This window comes from Candoia aspera, chromosome 5, assembly GCF_035149785.1.
Source record: "Candoia aspera isolate rCanAsp1 chromosome 5, rCanAsp1.hap2, whole genome shotgun sequence".
NCBI classification, from domain to species: domain Eukaryota; kingdom Metazoa; phylum Chordata; class Lepidosauria; order Squamata; family Boidae; genus Candoia; species Candoia aspera.
Window position 1 is genome coordinate 33,707,948 of NC_086157.1, and position 22,097 is coordinate 33,730,044.

Here is a 22,097-nt window from a genome sequence, read left to right on the forward strand (position 1 = left end):
TTAAGCTAAGCACTCTTTGAACCTATGTCACAATGTAATGTGGCCCCTATACTTGTACTAGTGAACAAAACTGTCACCTTGTTTCACCCCTGGCTGCTTAGTATCTCCTTTCAGCCTCCTTCCACAGTGCTGGCTGAAGTGCTTTCAGGCCTTCTGTATACCTTGTGGGCAGCCCTGCAGCATGTGCTAAAGCTGCCCAACCAGGTACCTTCTCAGCTTCTTCCAGACTGGCAACTTCAGTGGCATAACCTGCATTGAAGCGACCTATCCTAGAAGCACTTCATCTAGTCATTGGGGAGAAGGGCTGACCCAAAGCAGTTCTAGTTTACAGGAACAGCTTTGTTGAGGTGAATCACACCACCTTTCGCTTCAGAGCAAATTGCATTTCCATCATAACACAAATCTCTCTATTGTTTCATACACACATAATATCAATCCGCAAAGCTCAATAAAATAATTATGCAGAAGATAAACTGCAGATCTCTTGTTTCCTATTCTCATGCTCTACTCACAAAAAATACTTTCGTAATATGAATGTTCATGAGGAGGTTGTATAAATGCTTTCCTTCATTGATCATATTGTGTTCTTGCAGGCATTTGTGGTGGTGTTCAAATACATGCTTAGATATAAAACATACATCAGATGGCAAACTCATGTGTGATTCTCATAGTATCCAATACAAAGCTGATTATGTATATGAAATAGCATATAAAATGGACCAGGGTTTCAAACAGTGCAAATTAATGCTTCCATATTTATACAGAATCTCCTAAGGAACATTTCCTAATCCCAGTTTCCTGGGATAGTTGCCAGCCCTCATTTGTCCAAAGAAATGCCAAGCAACACAAGGTATCATAGATTAATGGCAAATGTTAAGATTATAGGGACTGATCTTAAGCAGTCACTGTGGATATATGAGAATTGGAGAACAGTGTATGTCTTATCAAGGGGCATCTTCTTGGGGTGGGTTCAAAAAATCAAGATGGCAGGCACAATTGTGCGGTTGAAGCCCCCCTGTTAACATGTTGCATGCATGTAAAAAGAAATGGAGCCCCAATTTTACTGTTGTGTCTTCCATCTTGACTTCTTTCAACACACACAGACACACACACAGACACTGAAATCTCTGCAGATTGGATGTTCTCATGGATGTCTCTCTGCTCATCTGCACTGGAAAAGGATATAAATACAATAAGTGTTTCTATGGGATGTACCACCTTCAGAAGGTTATAATTACTAGAAAGAAGATATATATCAATCTAACCTAGATTTTCTTGGATGATGATCCTTGACAAACATTCAAATATGTATAAAATTGTCATCAAAATGACCAGTACGTTAAATGCAAATAGTAAACTTTTGGCAACATGCCTACTATTTTCGGTTGCATGCTCTTCCCCCACAAATCTATTAGCTTGTTATGGCATGATTATTTGTAAAAATATTGTACTCAGTATTATGAACACTTCCAATCTGGCATCTATTAGGTATGTTCAGGATGTAGCCCTGAAGCTTTAATCTACATTAAAATACAGCTGGTCTTTTAGTGGTTCATGTGCCATAGCAACTCTCATAATAAAGGTCAAAAAAGTAGAACCTTTTAATCTTAATTTACATTAAAGATCATTTTTCCTACTTTGAACATGGTGGGTCAGTAATTAATGACTTGGATCCTATGAGTAGCAAGTAGAATTTCTCTTGCACAGTAGGACATTGCAAACTGGAACAGTTCGCGACATATTCCACAATGCTCTTGGGAAGCCTGCAAACTCTTGGGGTTGTCAAGATGGCTGAGAATTCTCAGTGTATTTAGGGAGCACCATGTTTGCTTCAGTAATTAAACGTTGCACTGCACCAGGAGCATGTATTTAGTTGAAGACATCGCTGTTTATTAGTTGTCTTGGGTAGATACACTGAATCTAAAATAAATAAAATAAATTCTTTAATCCTTAATAGATGGTTATTGGTGTTTTTTTTACCTTTCATTCATTTTATCAGCCATTTTAGCTAAATAATACTAAATAATAGAGACTAGGGGTTAAGGTACCAGGCTAGAAACCAGGAGACTGAGAGTTCTAGTCCCTCCTTAGTCATGAAAGCCAGCTGGGTGACCTTGGGCCAGTCACTCTCTCTCAGCCCAACCCACCTCACAGGGTTGTTGTAGTGGGGAAAAAGGAAGAGTATTAGGTATGTTCACCGCCTTGAGTTGTTTATGAAAATAATAAAGGCGGGATAGAAAATAAAAAATTAATAAATAAAAATACATAAACTGTAATGTTTAAATGGGATGACCTCTCAAATTCAAGTAGAAAAATTTCTTTTTTTCTCCACCTGTAATTTTCTGTCCCCCTTTCAAGTGTGTTTTACCATTGTAAAGGCAGTAATTAACAAATGAATAGCCAAGTTGGCACATGTTCAAGACTTGCCTCTCTTCTCAGTATGAGGAAGTCTTCCACTGTTAATTATCTGGAATATCTGCAATCACTTGTAGCCTCACAGCTGCTCTCTAGCTTGTCTTGACTGAATGCCACATTTGGCTGTTACACGGTTGACCCTTAGGAAGTTGTCATATCGAACTGAAGCCCACTTGTTTCCTTCACAGTTCAATAGGGCACAGTCATTTTCCACCGTCTTTGGAATGTTGTGGGTAATCAGGATTCTAAATGGCACCAACTAAGGAGCTTTGTATTTCTATGACAAACTAGATGACCTACAATTTTTGCCCATTAGCTGTGCGAAGCTGATGAGAAGGCTTACAGGAAAACCATGAGAAAATGGGTCTTTGCTCAAAATGTAGTTCTGCTTAATTCCTTTATTTAATAGTGAAATAGTAGCTGTGGAAAGAGCCCTCTTAGTGAAGATGGTGAGGCAGCAGCATTGTACGTCCAGTCTGCATTGTAACCCTTCTGTGTGCATTCTGTCTCCGCATGCCTCTTCTGTTCTGTCAGCTCCCACATCCTCATGAGAAGCTTGCATGTTAAGAAGGTGGCGGAATCCTCTTCTTGATTAAAAACAATGTTCTCAATATGTCCTACACAATGTGTGACTATACTGTATGTGTGTCCTAAAGCCTTACTTCTCTTCCTGTATCTTACATAACTTATGTGCTAACCTAAAGGGAGATTTCTTTCATGAGATTGTAAACGTTGATACCTTCAGTTTGTTTGATTGATCTGGATGAAAATCTGGTATGTGGCTCCTCAGCCAAGATGTTAGAAAAATTCTGAATGCTGTTATTCTCTCTTGTAATGTTTGTGGACTTTTTGTCTGGTGTTTTCATTTAAAGTAGAAGAAAAATTTATATGCAAACTGTCCTAATGCAGATAACTGGAGGAGCAGGGTTTGTGGGTTCTCATCTTACTGACAAACTAATGATGGATGGCCATGAAGTTACAGTTGTGGACAACTTCTTTACGGGCAGGAAAAGAAACGTGGAACACTGGATTGGCCATGAGAACTTTGAACTGATTAATCATGATGTCGTAGAGCCCCTGTACATTGAAGGTGAGTAGCCTGAGACATATGTGCTGGGTATGACACTAAGGAGCCATTCTTGCCTTTGCATGAAGTACCTCCTCTGTCTGGTTGGAATGTCTCTACACCAGCTTCTTCTACCTGGTATCCTCACGTTGTGTTAAATCTCATTTTCCGTAATCCTTAGACAGCGTGGTATACACCGAGTAATTATTGTGATATTTGAAGCTCAATTAGAGGTTTCATACCCTTCTTTCAAGACCAAAACAGGTTGTTTTTATCTTATTGGAGGTGTGTGATGCTGTTCTGAACATTCCAGAAGTTTTCAGAGCTTGAAATGTTTCAAATTTGATATGTTTTGCATACCATTGAATTCACCCATACCTGGAGAGCATCACACTGTGAAAGGCTGGCCTGTACAGGCAATTAAAATGGAAAGTGTAGAAACACCTGGAGAACTGATATGATGGATTAAGTCTCCTAATTATACCAGGCATTCTGTGGAACCTAGAGATCTTGCCAATTTAGAATGGCCATGGTTTTAAATTGAATGAATTTCTAAGTTCTCTAACCTTTATCCAATCTGAGTCAGTTTGATATTGACCATGTATAGCAAGTAGGGGGGTTGCCCTCCACCACCGGTCCATGCATGCATCTTAAGAACAAGGGGATAAAATGTTGCCTTTCTTCATTGTGATTTGAATTCAATGAAGTCATGTAGAGGGCCTGGTTCTGTTTATTAATACAGAGGAGAGCTTTAAGCATCCTAAGAAAGTGAAAAAAGAGTAGTATTTGTTCAGTTGTTTCTTGAATTCTTCCCACAGACCTTGTATCATACTCTTTTAATGACAGGATGGGAGCAGAGTTTTTCAGTGAGAATGTTACATGCTGGGATTAATACGTTTTCCGACTGGTTGGATCCCCTAGATTACCTTTGCATCAGTTTAGCTGCAGTTCGTTCATGGCCCACAGTACTTTGCTTATAGAATCAGACGCTTCATAGTACAAAGTATCTGCTCCATCAGCCTGTAACAACATGACAATATAGATGCAGAAATCACCATTGATTGTAAAAGGTTAATTCTTGAATTGGCATACCAAAATGTAGACAGCCAAAATGTTCACTCAACTGACTTTTGAAAAGAAATTCATAAGGAACCTGTTAGCAAGATGTTTTGCAAGAATTTTGTAACATTCATTGGGAAGTAATGGCATAGGACTTGAAGAATTACTTCACTTTCTTTATATAGTGGTTAGCTGGGTAGTGTGCAAAGTGCATTTTCTTCGTTTTCATCACTAGCTATTAAATTTGCTGTATTCATAGTTTGTACTTCATAATCATTATATTCCTTTTTTTCTACTTCTGGTTCATGTCTTGCATATATAATCACCTTCTAAAGCTCCTGGTTCTTCTGACTGAAGGCCTTGCCTTCCTTTGGCTTTCTAAAAGTCATACTTCAGCCATGCATGTTTATTTTTTGGCTTGTAAGGAAGGCCCCCAGTTACAAGCAGTGAGGATTTAAAGAACTGACTACCTGGCAGAGCTGGTTGTCTTATTACAGCTGCTGTGGAAGTGGCCTCTTCATGTTCACTAGCACTTTTTCTGGCTATCTATCTCAATCTGTGCTGTGCTTCTCAAGATGTATCTTGCCTATACGTGCAGGTAACCTAATACAAAATATCTTGCAGTTGAAAAATAACTTTCACCTGTGCACATCAATCATCTGATAATAAACTGGGTGGCAGCTTGAATTTTCCATTGTATACTTGATGCACTGCTCTTCAGCAAAATGAGTTCACCTTGTTTCCGACTTGATTACCCAATACTATAGAGCAGGGGCTATGAACCAACCCAGAGTTCTGAGATATGTACCTGTCGGAACCAGGCCAAGAACCACGCTGAGTCAGTGGCTTCCAACTCTCGTTCTTTATTGTTCTCACCGTACAGACAGAATCTTGCCAGACTAAAGCTGCTCTAACTAATCCAAGCACAAATCACTCGAGAGACTCTAGGGCGGGGCCACCTTGAGTCTCTTTACTTCCCCACCAGCAATCTCCGGACTACTGAGAGTTCTCTTATCTCCCTGGAATGTGCTCCCTCCTTCCTGAGAGCTAGGGGCAGCACCAAAATCCACCACATCACACACACCCTTCAGGGACGCATTCCATCACAGTACCTGTACTCTAATTCTGTTTCTTTTAGGATATTGGTTACAAGAGGATCTTGCAATAATAAACAGGGCTTTGGCATGCATATATCTAGTACATTCAGAAGAGTTGTGTAATTACTTTGTTGAATCTTACGATTTTTTAAAGTCTGATGTAAGATAAATATTCTCTCTCTCTCTCTCTCTCTTTTTTTTTAACTTTTTCTCATATAGTGGACCAAATTTATCATTTAGCCTCTCCAGCTTCTCCTCCAAATTATATGTATAATCCCATAAAGACTTTAAAGACAAACACAATTGGGACATTAAATATGTTGGGTGAGTATAAATTTCAAGTGCAGCAGTATTTTTCTGTTCACTTAGGAGGGATAACCCAGCATTCTGATTCTTCAGTTTTTGCATTGGCATGTCTCTCTGTAGCTGGTGTGCTTGTTGCAGACTGATCCTCCTGTTTGATTTGAAATGGTAAAAAAGGTTATCTTTTTGAAATGCCAAAAGTGGTTCTGAATTGGTTGTGCAGAAGCAGTTCACACAACATGCTAAGACAAAATATGGTTTTGCAGCCATATTGCTTGTACCCATTCAGGTATTCAACTCGAGGGCAGAGTTTACAATCCAGCTGTGGAAGGGATTGTAGCATGCGCCAGCACGTGGCTCATTCAGCAGTAAATTCTTGGTTGCCAAAGACCCCACTTAGAATTTTGAAGAAAGTTGGCCCCATTGTGTAGGGGGCCACATTACCCATATGAATGGGGTGAGAGTTTAAGGCAATTTCTTTGCCTTTTAACTGGAGTTGAACTATTTTAAATCTTACAGAAGATTTGGCATGATCAGACACTGTGTTGTCAGTTTTCAGCAAGCATGGTCAATATAGACTCCAGAGTTGACAAAAAGGGGCCTTGGGCTGTCGAATGACCACCCTGTCTTTGTGTGTGTGCATGCATGCGCATGTGCATGTGTGTGTACTGTATGCATGTGTGTGTGTGTGTGACCCAACTGAACCAAGACATGTGCTTGTGAGTGCAAATGTAATGGCTGAAGCAGCCCTTTTACGGTGGCTGGATTGGCAAGATAATATTATTAACAGAGAATATAAGCAAATATTCATGTCTAATATAATTTCAGATTATTCCATTCCATTGAGAAATTTGGTTATAAAGTTGTTATCAAAGGATCTACTCTAATAATACCAAGGCCATACAGCTCATGCTAATCACTGAAAGTTGTGACGGAGTGAACTGAGAAAGAATTCACAAATTTGATGAATGACTGATCCTTTGCCATTGCTTTGACACAGTTAGCAAAGGATATTTAACAGTGCACAGTAACAGGACAGTTGTATGATAAAATTTTCAGGCCAAAACACTGAGCATTGGCCTCAGAAGTAGGAAAGAACTTGTCTTCACCAATAATATTCCCAGATGTACCTACCTAAAAAAATAAATCTGACTCTTTATTTAGAACAAGATTGTGCAGAGTACATTGACACAGATATAGCTGGGGGCACATTTGGAATTTTAGTTATACTCAAAAAATAGTTGCAATAGGAGCTTTGCCCATTCAGAAAACGGTGCAGTCGAGGACATAACCACTCATAAAAGGTCTTTTGCCGAAACTTATATTGGCCCCCAGATTCCTCTCAGCCATCCCAGTGGGATCTTGTACCGCTCAAGGATCACTCCTGCAAATCAGTAGGATACTAGAGGGCTGTGCTTTGTTTGGAGCATTGTAGGTGTTTTTTTTTAAAATTCAAATAATAATTTAAAAATAAGATAGGGTAGGGAGCCTAGTGGATCTTTGTAGAGGCGCCTGGGAATACTTCAGTACTCATAGGCCCCAAGTTTTAAAATGTTTGCTCTGTTGAGTACTAAATGATTATTAGTTGGGCTGTTCACATGTATACACAAGTGTGGCTAAAGCCATTCATTATTATGGATTCTTACATTCTTTGTCTTGTAGCCTTCAGCCTTGATGTTCTTGGTTTTCTTATGGCAGGAGGAAAGTAAACTTTCCATGTTCACTCTAGTTCATTCATCCATCCATCCAGTCATGCATTTATTCATTCATTTTATTACATTTTGGTTTGTAGACTTTTCATAGAGACTAAACCAAAGGAACAGAAGGATATGTGGCATCAGCCACAAATAACAATGGACTCCAGATTATAAATAATTGTTAACCACTTCTCTAATACTATAGTGGTCTCTCATGGCAAAAACAAATGCATGCACTGAAGTAAACTCCAGTCCACTAAAGCTTATGATAAGGTAAATCTTTGAGTTTTAAGGAGCTAATATACAATCTGGCTACATGCTCTTCCAGAAACTCCTAAAACTGGTACAGATTTTCTTGCCATAGTTAATTGCTTCCTGAATCACAAGTCAGCTTTGTTCTGAAGCTCAATACTGAAAGAAATGCCGATCTGTAGTATTCTGTAGGGGTCCAGGAGGTGGGCCTTCTCTGCAGCAGCTCCTGCCCTTTGGAATATCCTTCCCCCAGAAGTGAGGTTAGCCCCCTCCCTCCTGGACTCCAGAAAACAGCTGAAGACCTGGTTTTGTCGCCTTGCCTGGAATAGGGAGGGGAAGAGCCATTCTTGGAGCTGGTTGATTCCCTAGTTCTGCAGGGACCGGTTTTATTCCCTTATGGTTTGAATTAGATCTGCCATGGCTTGGATTTTATTGCATTTTATGCTGACTGATTAATGGTTGTATTTATGATTTTATTGGAATTTTAATTGTTTTTATTGTGAACTGCCCAGGGTCCCCAGTGTGGGGGAGATGAGCGGTGATAAAAATTTGATAAATAAATAAATAAATTTTACTTCCGGGTTGGTTGAAGTAAAATAAGGATGTGTCTGCTCCTTTTAAAAAAATGTTCTCTTTTTGTTAAGGCTTAGCAAAACGTGTTGGAGCCCGTCTTCTCCTTGCATCCACCTCTGAAGTATATGGAGGTAAGAAGTGACTGATCTGGGAAGTCCCACTTCATAAAGACATTACTGAGCTACATTCTTTTCCCCGACCCTACTTGTCTCCTCTTTAAAGTATTACCATATATTCCATAGATGTAATGGCTGTATAGTGATAAAGCATAGACTGATAAATCTTCCACATTTTCTGTTACACTGTTCTACTCTTTAATTTGATTATACTCAGTTTGGCCTATTGCTTGGTTCAGAGTTTGACATCCTAATGCAGCATTTCTCAGCCTTTTGACCCTGGAGGAGCCCTTGAAGTATTTCTCAGGCCTTGGAGAACCTCTGCACATTCAGGCTCAAATATAGGCCAAAATTATTGTGTTGTTTATTCGTTCAGTCGCTTCCGACTTTTCGTGACTTCATGGACCAGCCCACGCCAGAGCTTCCTGTTGGTCATCAACACCCCCAGCTCCCCCAGGGATGAGTTCGTCACCTCTAGAATATCATCTATCCATCTTGCCCTTGGTCGGCCCCTCTTCCTTTTGCCTTCCACTCTCCCTAGCATCAGCATCTTCTCCAGGGTGTCCTGTCTTCTCATGATGTGGCCAAAGTATTTCAGTTTTGCCTTTAATATCATTCCCTCAAGTGAGCAGTCTGGCTTTATTTCCTGGAGTATGGACTGGTTTGATCTTCTTGCAGTCCAAGGCACTCTCATTCATTTCATGTGTAGGCCTGTATATATGCATTAACAGTGCTCTTAAACTGAAAATAAATAATGAAACCTACCTTTTTAATGTGAAGTTGCCTGAATTTGAAATAAATTTTCAAATAAATCATGATCTCCCAGGGAACCCCTAGTGAGCTCTTGCGGAACCCTAGGGTTTCACGGAACCCTGGTTGAAAAGCTGTGTCCTAATGACATTAAGATGTACAATTCGCATATTTCCTGACCACTGGCCATCTTAACTGGGGCCTATAGGAATTGAAATCCGAAACATCTGAAGGAGTTCACTTGCTAAACCATGGTTTAGGTATGCAGTACAATCAAACCTTTATTTTTCTAATGGTGGTTGATTTCTTTTTGGATTTTTATTGATGGAAACTGAAATTAGTTCAGATTTTCAGTGATTTAAAATGTACAGTTTAGGCCATATCTGTGATGTGACTGTTGAACTGTTTGGGAACAGCACAGAATATTTGGGCTACCTAATATGAATTTATTCATTCATTCATTCATTCATTCATTCATGCAATTTATATAGCTGCCTATCTTAAATATATGACTGGGGGGCTCAGAAACCATTAAAAACACTATAAAAGCACCAAAACAATATAAACACTGCAATTTAAGAGCAGTAAAAATATTTTTAATAACTTTAAAAACCATACATTATCACCATGGTGTGTACGAACAGTTTGTTCTTGCCACACTGCAGATAATTAAAGGACCGTTTGTATTGCTGGGTATGTTCATTTATCATTTACTGAGTAACCTTCAGTAAAGCATTTTAGCAGATCTTTGTGTCTCATTATCAAACCAATTTTTAAAAAGAAGTCAAGTCTAAGTGAATTAATTCCTTATCAAATGATACTGTGGCTCATAAGAAAGAATTCCAGTTGCTTTTTATAGTTGCCAGAAAATAAAGTAGAAATGGGAAGAAATACTGGTTGTTTTAGGTATAGCTCTTTTTCTATTTTATATTAACTGAGGCAATTCTCTTTCCTTTTTTTTTTAATCAAAAATCCTGAAGCTGCGAACTGTTTTGTAGAAAATGCTGGTGTTCAATAGTAACTTTTAAGTGGCTATGATTGAGCTATATGATCACCACACTGACCTTTTTCTAAATGGGTTATGTTTGTTCTTAATTAAACTTCTTAATAGCCCATATGTATAAGCCTTGATTGCCTGGGACCACTTAAGAACAAATGAACTCCCCACAATTTGCACTGAAACTGCAGGAAATTGCAGATGGCCCCAGAAAGATAAGAAAATGACTTTTTCAAGGCAGGAAGCAAATTCAGGAAACATTTTTGCCAAGCTCTGCTATCCATTCTATAGAACAGCCTTCTTTCTTCTCTAGCTATTTTGGGACCGCAATTGGTCAGTTCCTAGATAGCATAACTAAAAACTGCTGAATTGTTATCCTGAGACAGCTGTACAACCAACACATCTGGAGGTTAAGGTTGGAAAAAGATGTTCTATCAAAAGTAATTAATATTGTTATATGTTACTGGATAATTGAAAGCCCTTTTTTTCTTTCAAGATCCTGAAGTTCACCCACAAAATGAAGATTACTGGGGCCATGTGAATCCTATAGGACCTAGAGCATGTTATGATGAAGGAAAGCGAGTTGCTGAAACCATGTGCTATGCCTATATGAAACAGGTATTGAGGGCAAGATTTGCACAATAATAACTTTTTGTGTATGAATGTGCCTTCAAGTTCATGTAAACTCCTGGCAACAGCCAAGACTTGTCCCTGCAGTTTTCTTGGCAATATTTTTCTGAAGTGGTTTGCTATTGCTTCCGTCTTCCTAGGGCTGAGAGAGGGGGACTGGCCCAAGGTCACCCAGCTGGCTTTGTTTCTAAGGTGGGGCTAGAACTCACAGTCTTCCGGATTCTAGCCTGCTGCCCTAACCACTACGCAAACTGCCTCTCAGTCTTAACATAATAGTCCAGAATTTGAAAAATGAGCACAATTACTAAGGCAGTTGCAGAGAAACATAAAATCTCTCAGATGTGAGATAGGTGATAATCTCTTTGGGCTGAAGGCAGTCTTCAGTCTATTTGCCCCATCTTCTCTTTCATATATGTTAATATAAAAATTGTGTTTTTCACCAATGGTTTTCTGTTTTTTGTTTCTTGTTTGGTTATGTGGTCACAGTCAACTGTTTGTGACCTGATGTACACCATTCTCTCAGTAACTGCTTCTTGGGTTGTTGTAAAACTGTGCTGTCAGATGCTAGATGCTATCTAGCACTCAGCAATTTCATCTAGACATTTTGCCTCCTCTCGGCCGCTTTTTAAATTGCCTTAGATTTTCCCAAACATCCCTGTTGCCTTCTCCAGCAACATAAGCTTTAGCTTTATAATTAGCTGTATTAATGCTTTCAGTGAAAAGTCTGCTTCATCCAGTAGAGGTTCTATCTGGATAGGAACAAGGTTCTTGTGAAAGTAAGAATAAACTAGTTAAACAATTGTTTATATTTCATCCTGTGTGGTGTAATCCACTTTCTACTCTGCAGTTGCCATGCTACTAAGAAGGCAGACTGACTGTGCAAACATTGAAAGAGGCAGTGTGAACTCTAATACTTTCTGAGATTTCTTCTAGAAATATTATAAAGAGAATAATTGGAACTTGTTTGGCAACATTTCCTGCTGTTGTCAAGATCTATAAACATTCATAGCAGCCTCTAGAGTATCTGTCTTGCTTACTAGTTTGAAGGGTTTCATGTCCCAAACAGCCTAACAAAAAATGATTTAGTTTAATCAGGAACACTCTTGATAGATCATTACATTGTCCCTGCAAAGAGAAATTGCTGAGAAATAATTCTCTGAACAACAATACTACTAACCAGTCTTCCCCAGCTTGTAGCATCCAGATATACTGGACTACAACTCTCATTACTGCCAACCCATTTTAGAGGCTGGCTGGAAAGGTGGGAGCTGTTGTAACAGATATTTGAAGGATGCCAGGTTGGCGGGTAGTAGATCTATAATTAAATCGGACCATATAAATAATTCAAGTTGTATGTGTGTGTGTGTGTGTGTGTGTGTGTCTTAGTCTGGCATAATGCCAAAAATATTAGAACACAGCATGAACATTTTGTAATAGAATCTTTACAAGATACTATTTTTCTTGTACTTTCAGGAAGGTGTTGAAGTAAGAGTTGCCCGAATCTTCAATACATTTGGCCCTCGCATGCACATGAACGATGGCAGAGTTGTTAGTAACTTTATCTTGCAAGCCCTTCAAGGAGAACCCTTAACTGTATGTATTCACCTTCTTGTCCATTCAGTTTAATGACTGTCCATTTTATGTGGCAAAGACATATCAAAGTCTGCCATGTTGTGAAATCTCACAGGATCAGTATTTTAGTAAAGAATCTTAAACTAGCAATCAAAACATTCTAAGGCTTCACCTGGTATTTAATCACTTAAGCCCATTGTGTTGTATAATGTTTTAATGTTCAATAGAATTCGTTCCATAGGATTGTAATATTAGTATATTCAAAGCTGCTTTATTCAGAAACAAAGCTTATGTCCTTTTGAACAATCAGTATTTTAAATGTGGATACATAAAAATATATTTGACACTCAAAAGTGCCATTTAATATTAAGATACCTAAGGTAGTAGAAATTGTTCCTCATACATGGAAGATTCCTTGGCGCGTGTTGGTAAGAAATCAAGTGAAGCAATGTATGAATTGTTTCTGTTGAAACGTGTTCTTGAATTGACATTTGCTAATACAGCACATGTATCTCTTGTGGTTTACTTATAGCAGATATTCACATGTCTATTTATCACTTAGTGCTACAATTCAGGAAATGACAAATATATGCATGTAAACTGTTTCTTAATTGCATTTGGTGTGATTCAAGCAATACTTTGAAATGAGTCCTTTTAAAATAACATTAAAAACTACTGCTGAGTTTTAATAATTCAAATAAACATTTACACATGAAGTAATCCCTTTATCTTAGAATGGCAGAGCAGTTTTGCAAAATAAAAGTAAACCTGAGGAGGATTTTCAGACAAGGATGTTTTGATGTATTGAAATCCTTTTGAAGAACAGTGGAATCTCAGGAGATCCAGCCTTCTCAAAATGGAAATGTTTTGTTTTCTGGCAAACAACCATATTCCAGCAGAGTGCATGTAATCTGCTTGTTGACAAGACTGTTGCTAAGGCTCACGATGAAGCATTCAGTCTCTCACCTTGCCCTAAAAAAAGAAGGTTTAAATTTAAATTTAAATTCTTTATAGATTGTCAGAAAAGCCAGCATGGATGACATAGATCCTTTTTTTAGCCAATTTAAAAACTTTTTTTTCCTTCTCATTTGCAAAGCAAATATATAATTATTTGGGGGCATGATCTGCTATGGAAACTTTTTTTGAAAAACAAATTCTTCCAAAAAGCAACAGGTGAAAACCAGTGGATTTTTTTGTTGGTAAGAATTTGTACAGAGGTCCTATAAAAATGAAGAAATAGATCAATATGAAATTGTTCTGTTGGCTTGGATCTTGGACCCAATATTTGAGTAGGGAAATACCAAATAGATTTGTTTGGTTATGTGGAAAACTACCTGGGAAGCATGTTGATGGCACTCCGTGAGCCTAGTGAAAAACTATGTTCTTAAGAGGCATGTAATAAGGTTATTCTCCATCTAACCTCAGAGAACCATTTGGTAGATCAGGACAAACACATGAGGACCGATGGGTGGTAGTTGCATGTCTACAAAGTGGTATCTTTACTATCCAAATTTATGTCAGTTTTAATTCTTCCAGGTATATGGGCCTGGCACTCAAACCAGAGCATTCCAGTATGTCAGGTATACATTTTTTATGCTCAATTCAATTTAATTTTATTATGGCCTTTAGCCAGCAAACTTTTTTATGTTCATTGTTTCAGTAGTGACTAAAATAAATGTAAAGTGTTTGTGGGAAGGCATGTTTTCCAGCATGCCACAGTTTTGCCATATAACGTTTTAGCACCTTTCCTGAATAGTTTCATTCATGTTGCACATTGTCTGATAACACACAGATTCAGCTTTCAAAACCATGCTTTTTTTAAAAAAAACCACTGTTTGTAGGAATTTGGATGGAGAGAGCATAATAATATTTCTTCTAGCCTGCCTGTTTGCCTTAGTAACTGAAAGAAAAATAAAACATCTTGCTGTAAGCAGTAATAACTACAAATTCTGAATGTTAATTTTGCTCTACTCAAAGGCAGGAATTCTTGCAGATCAGATCCGTGTTGGTCTCCTAGAACTTAGTAACCTCTCATTACAGCTAGTAAGTTGTACGTCCACCTAGCTCTTAATGTCTACTCTTTAGTAAACACCTCTTTGTACAGTTTGGGCTTCAAATCATGAAGAAAGATAACCAGGACTCAACCAACAAGTTCTGTACACCGAATATGCCATTGCTGGCTTAACTTTTTGCCTGTGAGAATCCTAAACTTACAACCCTAGGAAACTCAGCTTTTGAAGTTCATAGTTATGAACTTAACATTCTTATGGATTATTTGAATTTTAAAAAAACAGTCAAAAAATTACATGGCGAGTATCTTCTACTATCAAATCACTGGCTAAATATTTCTGAGTACCAACAGTCCTGGAGCAGTTCCTAACAATATGTAGCATAATTAAACAATGTGTCAAACTGTTAAATATAAAGGACACCACTGAAAATAACAATGCAGCCAGCGTCATGCTGTATGCTCTGCATCTGATTCTCTCATTGCATCCCTGCTGAGGTGCTGCTTTTGAGTGAAAGCTGTTAATAAGTATTGCAAATAAATAGTTGTTTTAGATTTAAAAATTAAAAAAAGAGGCAAATGGGCCAGTAGGTCTGCCAAAGGTGTGAATAAGTCTGCGTCAGTCCCAATGATGTATATTTGCTGGTCGAACCTTGGCCCAAGCAGAGGCTTTGGTGCTGGGCCAACCATTCAGGTGTTGTCGGGAGCAGAGCGTGGGAAATCTATGCACCTGAGGCGGTTTCAGAGTAGAGTGCTTGCCTAGCAGGGCCTTGGGTAGATTTAATTCAGCCCACCCTGGCAGGGATAGGCTGTCTGTTTATGCCCACTATTTGTCTGTGCATAGCATTTAGTAGGTAATTTTTATAAAATGGGAAATAGTCAACATAAAGTGCTTAGTAATAATCACACACACAGATACACACCACACAGAGTAACACTAAAAAGTGACCCTAAGTGGCAAAAGAAGAGTCAGAAGCCCTTGGGTTTCCTGTTCTGCTTTAAACCACTACTGCCACCTTCTGCTGAACATCTGGATATGCAGTTTTTATTGTAAAGAGTATTCTTTCAGTTTTAGCCAGCATCATGGTGGCTAAGCACTAACCTAGAAAAAGCACAGTACTTGTGTTAATTTCTTAAATTCTGTGACTGCTTTTGCTGCTCCACACTCACATATGCCTGTGCTTCTACACTGATTCAATTTTGTTGGGAAAAAAAAATCACATAGCTTAATTATACGAAGAGAATCCCCCCCTGTGGTTCGCTCAGGGAATCAAAACTCTTTCCTATCTGATAGATGTACTGAGTGAATTTGCCATCAATGTTCATTACAGGTAGTCCTCGCTTAACAAGCACAATTGGGCCCAGAATTTTGGTTGCTAAGTGAAGCAGTCATTAAGCAAATCCAACCCAATTTTACGACCTTTTTTGCTGTGGTTGTTAAGCAAATCACCACAGGGGTTAAGCGAACCACATGGTTGTTAAGTGAATCATGCAGTTCCCCATTGATTTTGTTTGCCAGAGCCCAGCCCAGAAGGTAGAAATCAGTCTTTTCTACTTCTTGAGTTTTTGACCCCTGTGGACACCCGTGATGACTACAGTGGAAGAGTCACACTACATTTTGTTTGGAAATGTTCTACTTAGACAGTGAATAGCAGACTTACAACCAGAGGTAACTGAATATCTGCTTGTCCCCAGGCTGTCTGCAAACTAACCATTTGCCTGAGTAAAAATTAGCTTTCTGCCCTCTTTAAAGCATGGCTACACATGCTGACCCCTGCCAAAAGTTGTGGGTAAATGTCATTATTTAATTTGCATTATTAAAGCCAAAAGAAGTAATCCCACTAATTATTTTTAATCAGTATAATTCATCTGAGTCTTGACTTGGCCACACCAGTGATTAAAATGTGGGCCATGATGTGCTGCTCAGAAACCAAGTCTAGCCTTCAGTCTAATAAAAGTCCCCCACTCTGATTTTAAAGTTCTGCACCTAAATCTGACACCCTGGTAACTCGTTCACCCCATTGTCTCAACACATACCTTGGGTTCATTGTGTCTTTTGTGAAAATTGTTCCAGCAAAGTGTTTTGCGCCATCCCTTCATGTGGACTCAAAATAAGATGCTGTGGTTCACTTGCTTTGACTTCTGGGCTTGGCCATCTGCAGAAGCTTCCTGTTCCCATTCAAATGGTGAAGGTGGTGGTGTACTGCATGTATAAAAGGGATGGGACTTGGTCAGTCTGCGCCCCTTGACCCCTGCCCCCCACGGACACCACTACTTATGGTAAAACTTCCCCCAAGAGAACTGTTTTTCTTTGGCACCAGCACTTTGTGAGGCCAGACCATAAATAAGTGAGGAAATGATTCCCTTCTCATGCTGTGTCTTCTTTTTTTTCAGTGACCTTGTGAATGGGCTTGTGGCCTTAATGAATAGCAACGTTAGCAGTCCTGTTAACTTGGTAAACAAAACATTCTTGTTGTTATAAACCTTGATGGAGAACTGAGTAAAGTAGCGTGGAAACAAAATAGCACCCCCAAATTCAGAGTGACTGGAAACAATGCTGCGTTGTAGCCTTTGGTACTGTCCTGTTCTGAAAATTGTAGCAGGCTCTTGGTCACCACCACCACCACCTCCTCCTGCTCCTCCTCATTGTTGTTGCTATTATTATTATTATTATTATTAAAAACATGAGCAACCAAAGAATATGAGGACAAATTAGCATGGTGCCATTTTTCTACCTTAAATGCCATCAGTTTTGCGAATAAAGCCTTTGCAGACCCCATTTTATAAATCCAGTTCCCTGTTTCTGATATGGTGCCCCACTTTTATAGCTGTATTCTCCCACCATAATATTTAATCTTCCTGAGATTCTGTTGCCCTATCAAAAAGTAGCTAAAGCTGTTGACTTGCCATAGTAGTAAATAAGTAAGTAAAGCAGATAGTAAACATTGCTACTGAATTTAGTAGTATGATGTAGTAAATGAATTTCCTTAGGTTTGCCGTTAAGAGTAGTGTGAAAGCAACAGGAATTTCTGCTAGAAAAAGGGCAGGATTCCAATCTTTGGAATCTTCCCATCTTTCCCTTTGGGAATTCCCTGTAGTAGATTTCATTCTGTAACAGAGAATTCTGCAATTGGGAATATATTTTGCAGTTGGCTGGCAGAGACACGAGGATTCAGGAAAGAACTCTTTATGGTATGGAAACTAGGACCAAAGCCTGTATTTTCCTCCTAGTCATTCTAATGTAAAATAAGTGTTTAAGAACATTATTTTAATCATACTTGTTGTATCCTTAGGGAAATCCAGAAGAACACTCTATCCTAGAATTTGCCCAATTAATTAAAAAGCTTGTTGGTAAGTACAACACATAATTACTTTTTAAAGAAAACATAAAACTTCAGACTTTAAGTGACATGTGTCTCTTGCCAGTTGCTAGATGGGAGGTGATCCATTTTATAAACAAATAAATAAAAAAATCAAATGATTTAATTTGGAGCTGCTATAGAAAACCCAATGAAGGTTGGGATGTAATAATTATGATAAAAAGAAAGGAAAAAATTCCTTATAGGCCTATAGATCTTAAAACTCCTGGGGTCCATGTATACCTTGAATGTGTATCACTTCTCGGCCTTTTGGCTAAGATCAAGTGTAGTGTGTGCATTGTATTATTATGGAACCTTTGATGTGGAATGTCTTGCAGAAGGAAATTACCTCTTTGTAGAAATTGAAGTTGTAACAGCAGTCACTCAACAATATGCCTAATTATAAAATGTGTTTACAGGCAGTGGAAGTGAAATCCAGTTTCTGTCAGAAGCTCAAGATGATCCACAAAAAAGAAAGCCAGATATCAAGAAAGCCAAGCTATTACTTGGTTGGGAACCTGTGGTATGTAATGTTAATCAATTGTGTTGTAGTTTTAAAATGTAATACTATTTATTTCAAACTATTTAAGGCAAATTATTGAAATTTATTCTGTGTTGTGCTCCCTTTAGAGGAATAGGAAAAACAGGCATTTTAAAACATAGCCAGTCTCTTCTATTGATTCTTTACATAAAGTTAATTAAACTTAGGAGAAACTCCAGAGACCAGTCATTTTAACAAAGGAGCTGAAACAAAATATGTAAATCTCTATTTGTCCCCTGTAAATGTCTAATTTTTTGCTACTTCAAATGTCACTGGATTCCTTAAAACAAGCAAACTTCCATGAATAGTTGGAGGGGTATATTTTCCAGAGGCGGGGGTTATAATTAGGTACTCAGTATTCTGGATACACGGACAATCACTTTCTTCCTCTTGTTCCCCGGAACAGGTTCCGTTGGAAGAAGGTTTAAATAAAGCAATTCATTATTTTCGGAAAGAACTGGAATATCAAGCAAATAACCAATATATTCCTAAACCAAAACCTGCTAGGATAAAAAAAGGAAGAACCAGACATAACTAAAAACTCAATTGGACAAGAAATAAAATTTCTTACCTTGTATTGAAGAAGATGTCTTATGTCTTTTGGAAAAGACTTCAGAAACAGGTATCATGAAGAAAAAAAAACTGGAATTTCACTCTGAAGCTTGCTTTAAAGAAGTGGATGTGCCTCAACAAGAAAACTGCAATTCTTGCCTTGCACTTTTTAAATCTGTCTTTTTATGTAAAATAGATGCATCCTTTTTTAGTACCTTCAGGTTTTATATCTTGCTGTGAGATCATTTGTTGTAACTGTCCTTGACAGTTTTATTTACTGGTTTCTTTGTGAAGCTGCGGATAAGATAAGAGGGGCAGAATTGCCAATTTATTTATAAAATGGGTACTTTAAATGAGAGATACTATGCATAAAGGAGAAAAGGTAGCCGTATTGTCAGGTGACAAACACTGGCATTTAGTAAACAATCTGTACAAGAGCTTTATCTATTCTTTAAATCCATTTCCCCCCCCCCCAAATGTTTAGTTCTAGATGCACACTTGAATTTGAACTATTTCCACTGATTACCATGGATAAATGCTATTTTAAATCACTACTGTATTGTGCATACTCTGGGCAAAAGTTAATGTATTATTGGTTACCAGTGGTTAAATATGCTATTTTAATAAAACACTGAATCTTACAGATTTAAGTAAATGAAAATCCTGTGGTTGTGGACATATTATTATACAGATATAACAAACTGATGTTATATCTGTTTGCCTCTGAGTAACTGATCCTTTTAAACAATAGTATGTGAGTTTTTAGATAGTATACCTTTTGATGAATACAATTCAGTTACAAATAACCCTGTGGAATTAAATTAAAAATCAAGTAGGTACATATGGATGAAATTCAGTGTTCTTCTTCTTCTGCCCCCATCTGTGGAATGGAGAATCCTCTCTTCTGCCTGCTTTCAAAGCCTGGTCTGGATTGCCAGGGATCTTCCAGAGCAAGCTGGGCAGGGGAGGAAGGAGAGGAACAAACACGGAAAACTTCTCCTTTCTCTAGCAATATAATTATACTACAATTATACTATAATAGCAATACTGTATTGCTGTTTGCAGTACTAACCCACTTCTAACCAAGAATCAGTGCCACTTTCACAAGAGTTTTAAATACCATTAATATGGACACAATTGAATCCCACATTCCTACAGAAACAATGGCATCCTGTTTTCTTTAAAAGGGAAATGTTTTTGAATGTCTTAAAGAATCCTATTACAATTTTTTCATGTCTTAACTCTAGGCAAAATTTAAGATGTGTGGGAGTGGAAACGGCCAGCCAACTTCCTTTGTCTTGAAGTCGAGCTACAGTAACAGTGCTCAGACAAAATTGTGCTTGCTATCTCCAAGCCTTTATAACAATCCTTAATGTAAATCAAGGGAGAAGACCCTTTTGGTGAAAACACTTCAGTGTTTCTAAAGAAGCAAAAGTGATGGTCCAAAGAGAAAGGGTAGTCAGGCCAGTAGGCTGGGCAAGAATATTTTTCCCCCAAGGTGCATTTCAGAGCTTGCACTATAATTTTTCTCAAAATGATACAAAACCATGCTGTGAGTTTTCAGCAGTTTTATTGCCAAGATATGGTAGTGGGATCAGGAAGTTATGAATTACCCTCCTTGATATAAATCATGCAGATAGAATTGCTCCATACATCCATGTCGTTCCAAATGGCAGCATTTAAGAAAAAGGGTTTCTTGACTAGAATACTTAAGTGCAGTGAATTGCAGGACTAAATCGTTTTTTGTGAAATGGATCTGCAGTGGTACTTAATAATGCTAGCCATATTGTGCTCGTCCTGATGAGAGTGATACATGAGGATGCATATGCCTTACCGTTTGCTCAGAGATAAAAAAGAAACTATGGTAATTTTGGCTACTTCTTTCATTTACAGTGTGTAAGCATTTTCTTTCAGAAAAGAAGTCATTAAATCCATTTAGGAAGTAGAAAAGACTGATTGTACTCATTATATGATACATGGATATACATCATTGGAGTATTTAAGATAGGGACTTCAACCTACCTTCTCTTGGCCTGGAAACAGTAGTGGCTTGGGAGTTCATGGCCACCATGACAAGCTTTTACCTCTTCTGATTTATTAGAGGCCTAGCTCACAGAGGAAGTCACCCATTAGATCTGGTTTTTTCTTGGGGCAGTGGCAATGTGATCTGGAGTTGGGGAATGTTATCATCAGTTCTTTGTAATGGACAAACCACTCCCTCTTGGCCTGGGAGTTCTCTATAAGCCACCCCCACTGCAGGGAGGAGGGGTCTATTCGACTGGCTGGCCCCATGCAACTGATGGATGCAGAAACCTGATGAGTTTCAAAGGGGACGTGGGGTTATTCCTGAAGCTGTGGTGCATGGTTCAGCCTTAGTTGCAGCCTGGAATGAGCATGTAACAAGATCAGATCACTTCTGTGCAGACTCTGTGATTGTGGATCCTGTAGATTCCCTGATTTACCAAGGGTCTTCAGGAGAGGTAATGACACAAGAGACACCTGGAGCATTGCTGAGGAAAATAAGCCACCAGGCGCAGGTAGGAGCCTTTATTAGGACTGATCTTGTGAGAAGGGCAGCAAAGTGAGCTCACTTCTCCGCTCTTATTGCATCTGCATATAGGCAACCAGCAGCTTTATTCTATGCGACTGTCAGACAAAGTCACTTGGCTTTGCTCTGAGTTGGACTCTGGCTGGGCAGGTCCTATAGAAGTGACTAGCTTGTTTGAGTCAGTTGATTCTGAGGAAATGGACAAGGTCCTTGCTCCTATAAGCTCTGGCACATGTCTGGACTCTTGTCCCCTCCCGGTTGGTTAAGGCCTTTCAGGAGGTGGCAACTTTTTGAAGGCTGTTGAGAGAGTAGTGGGTGCTTGGCATTGGAGGGCCCTGGATGAAGTGTATTATCTAGACCTTTTTCAGTAAGGTTCAGGTGAGGTGAAAGTACTGATATGGCATTGGTCATGCTTGTCGATCTCGGAAAAGCTTGGGATGGGGGTGGTACATCCATCCTGGCCCTTCTGGATCTCTTAGCAACCTTCAATACCATCAACCATGGTATCCTTCTGGATCGAATTTGCAGGTTGGAAGTGGGAGTCACTGTTTTTCGGTTGTTC

The 22,097-nt window shown here is 38.7% G+C and overlaps 1 protein-coding gene across 2 annotated transcripts in view; it reads left to right on the plus strand.

The window, feature by feature from the left end:
* The window catches only part of UXS1 (UDP-glucuronate decarboxylase 1), a 45,608-nt gene extending 25,960 nt beyond the window's left edge, over nucleotides 1-19,648 (plus strand). For both annotated transcript variants that reach the window (XM_063304921.1, XM_063304923.1), the window contains exons 6-15: nucleotides 3,325-3,505; nucleotides 5,857-5,961; nucleotides 8,534-8,593; nucleotides 10,822-10,943; nucleotides 12,429-12,548; nucleotides 14,064-14,107; nucleotides 16,930-16,990; nucleotides 17,829-17,886; nucleotides 18,314-18,417; nucleotides 18,842-19,648. In XM_063304921.1, the coding sequence (XP_063160991.1) occupies nucleotides 3,325-3,505; nucleotides 5,857-5,961; nucleotides 8,534-8,593; nucleotides 10,822-10,943; nucleotides 12,429-12,548; nucleotides 14,064-14,107; nucleotides 16,930-16,990; nucleotides 17,829-17,886; nucleotides 18,314-18,417; nucleotides 18,842-18,973 (987 nt within the window). In that variant the 3' untranslated portion in view covers nucleotides 18,974-19,648. The remainder of the gene's footprint in view (nucleotides 1-3,324; nucleotides 3,506-5,856; nucleotides 5,962-8,533; nucleotides 8,594-10,821; nucleotides 10,944-12,428; nucleotides 12,549-14,063; nucleotides 14,108-16,929; nucleotides 16,991-17,828; nucleotides 17,887-18,313; nucleotides 18,418-18,841) is intronic.
* Nucleotides 19,649-22,097: the final 2,449 nt, after the last annotated feature.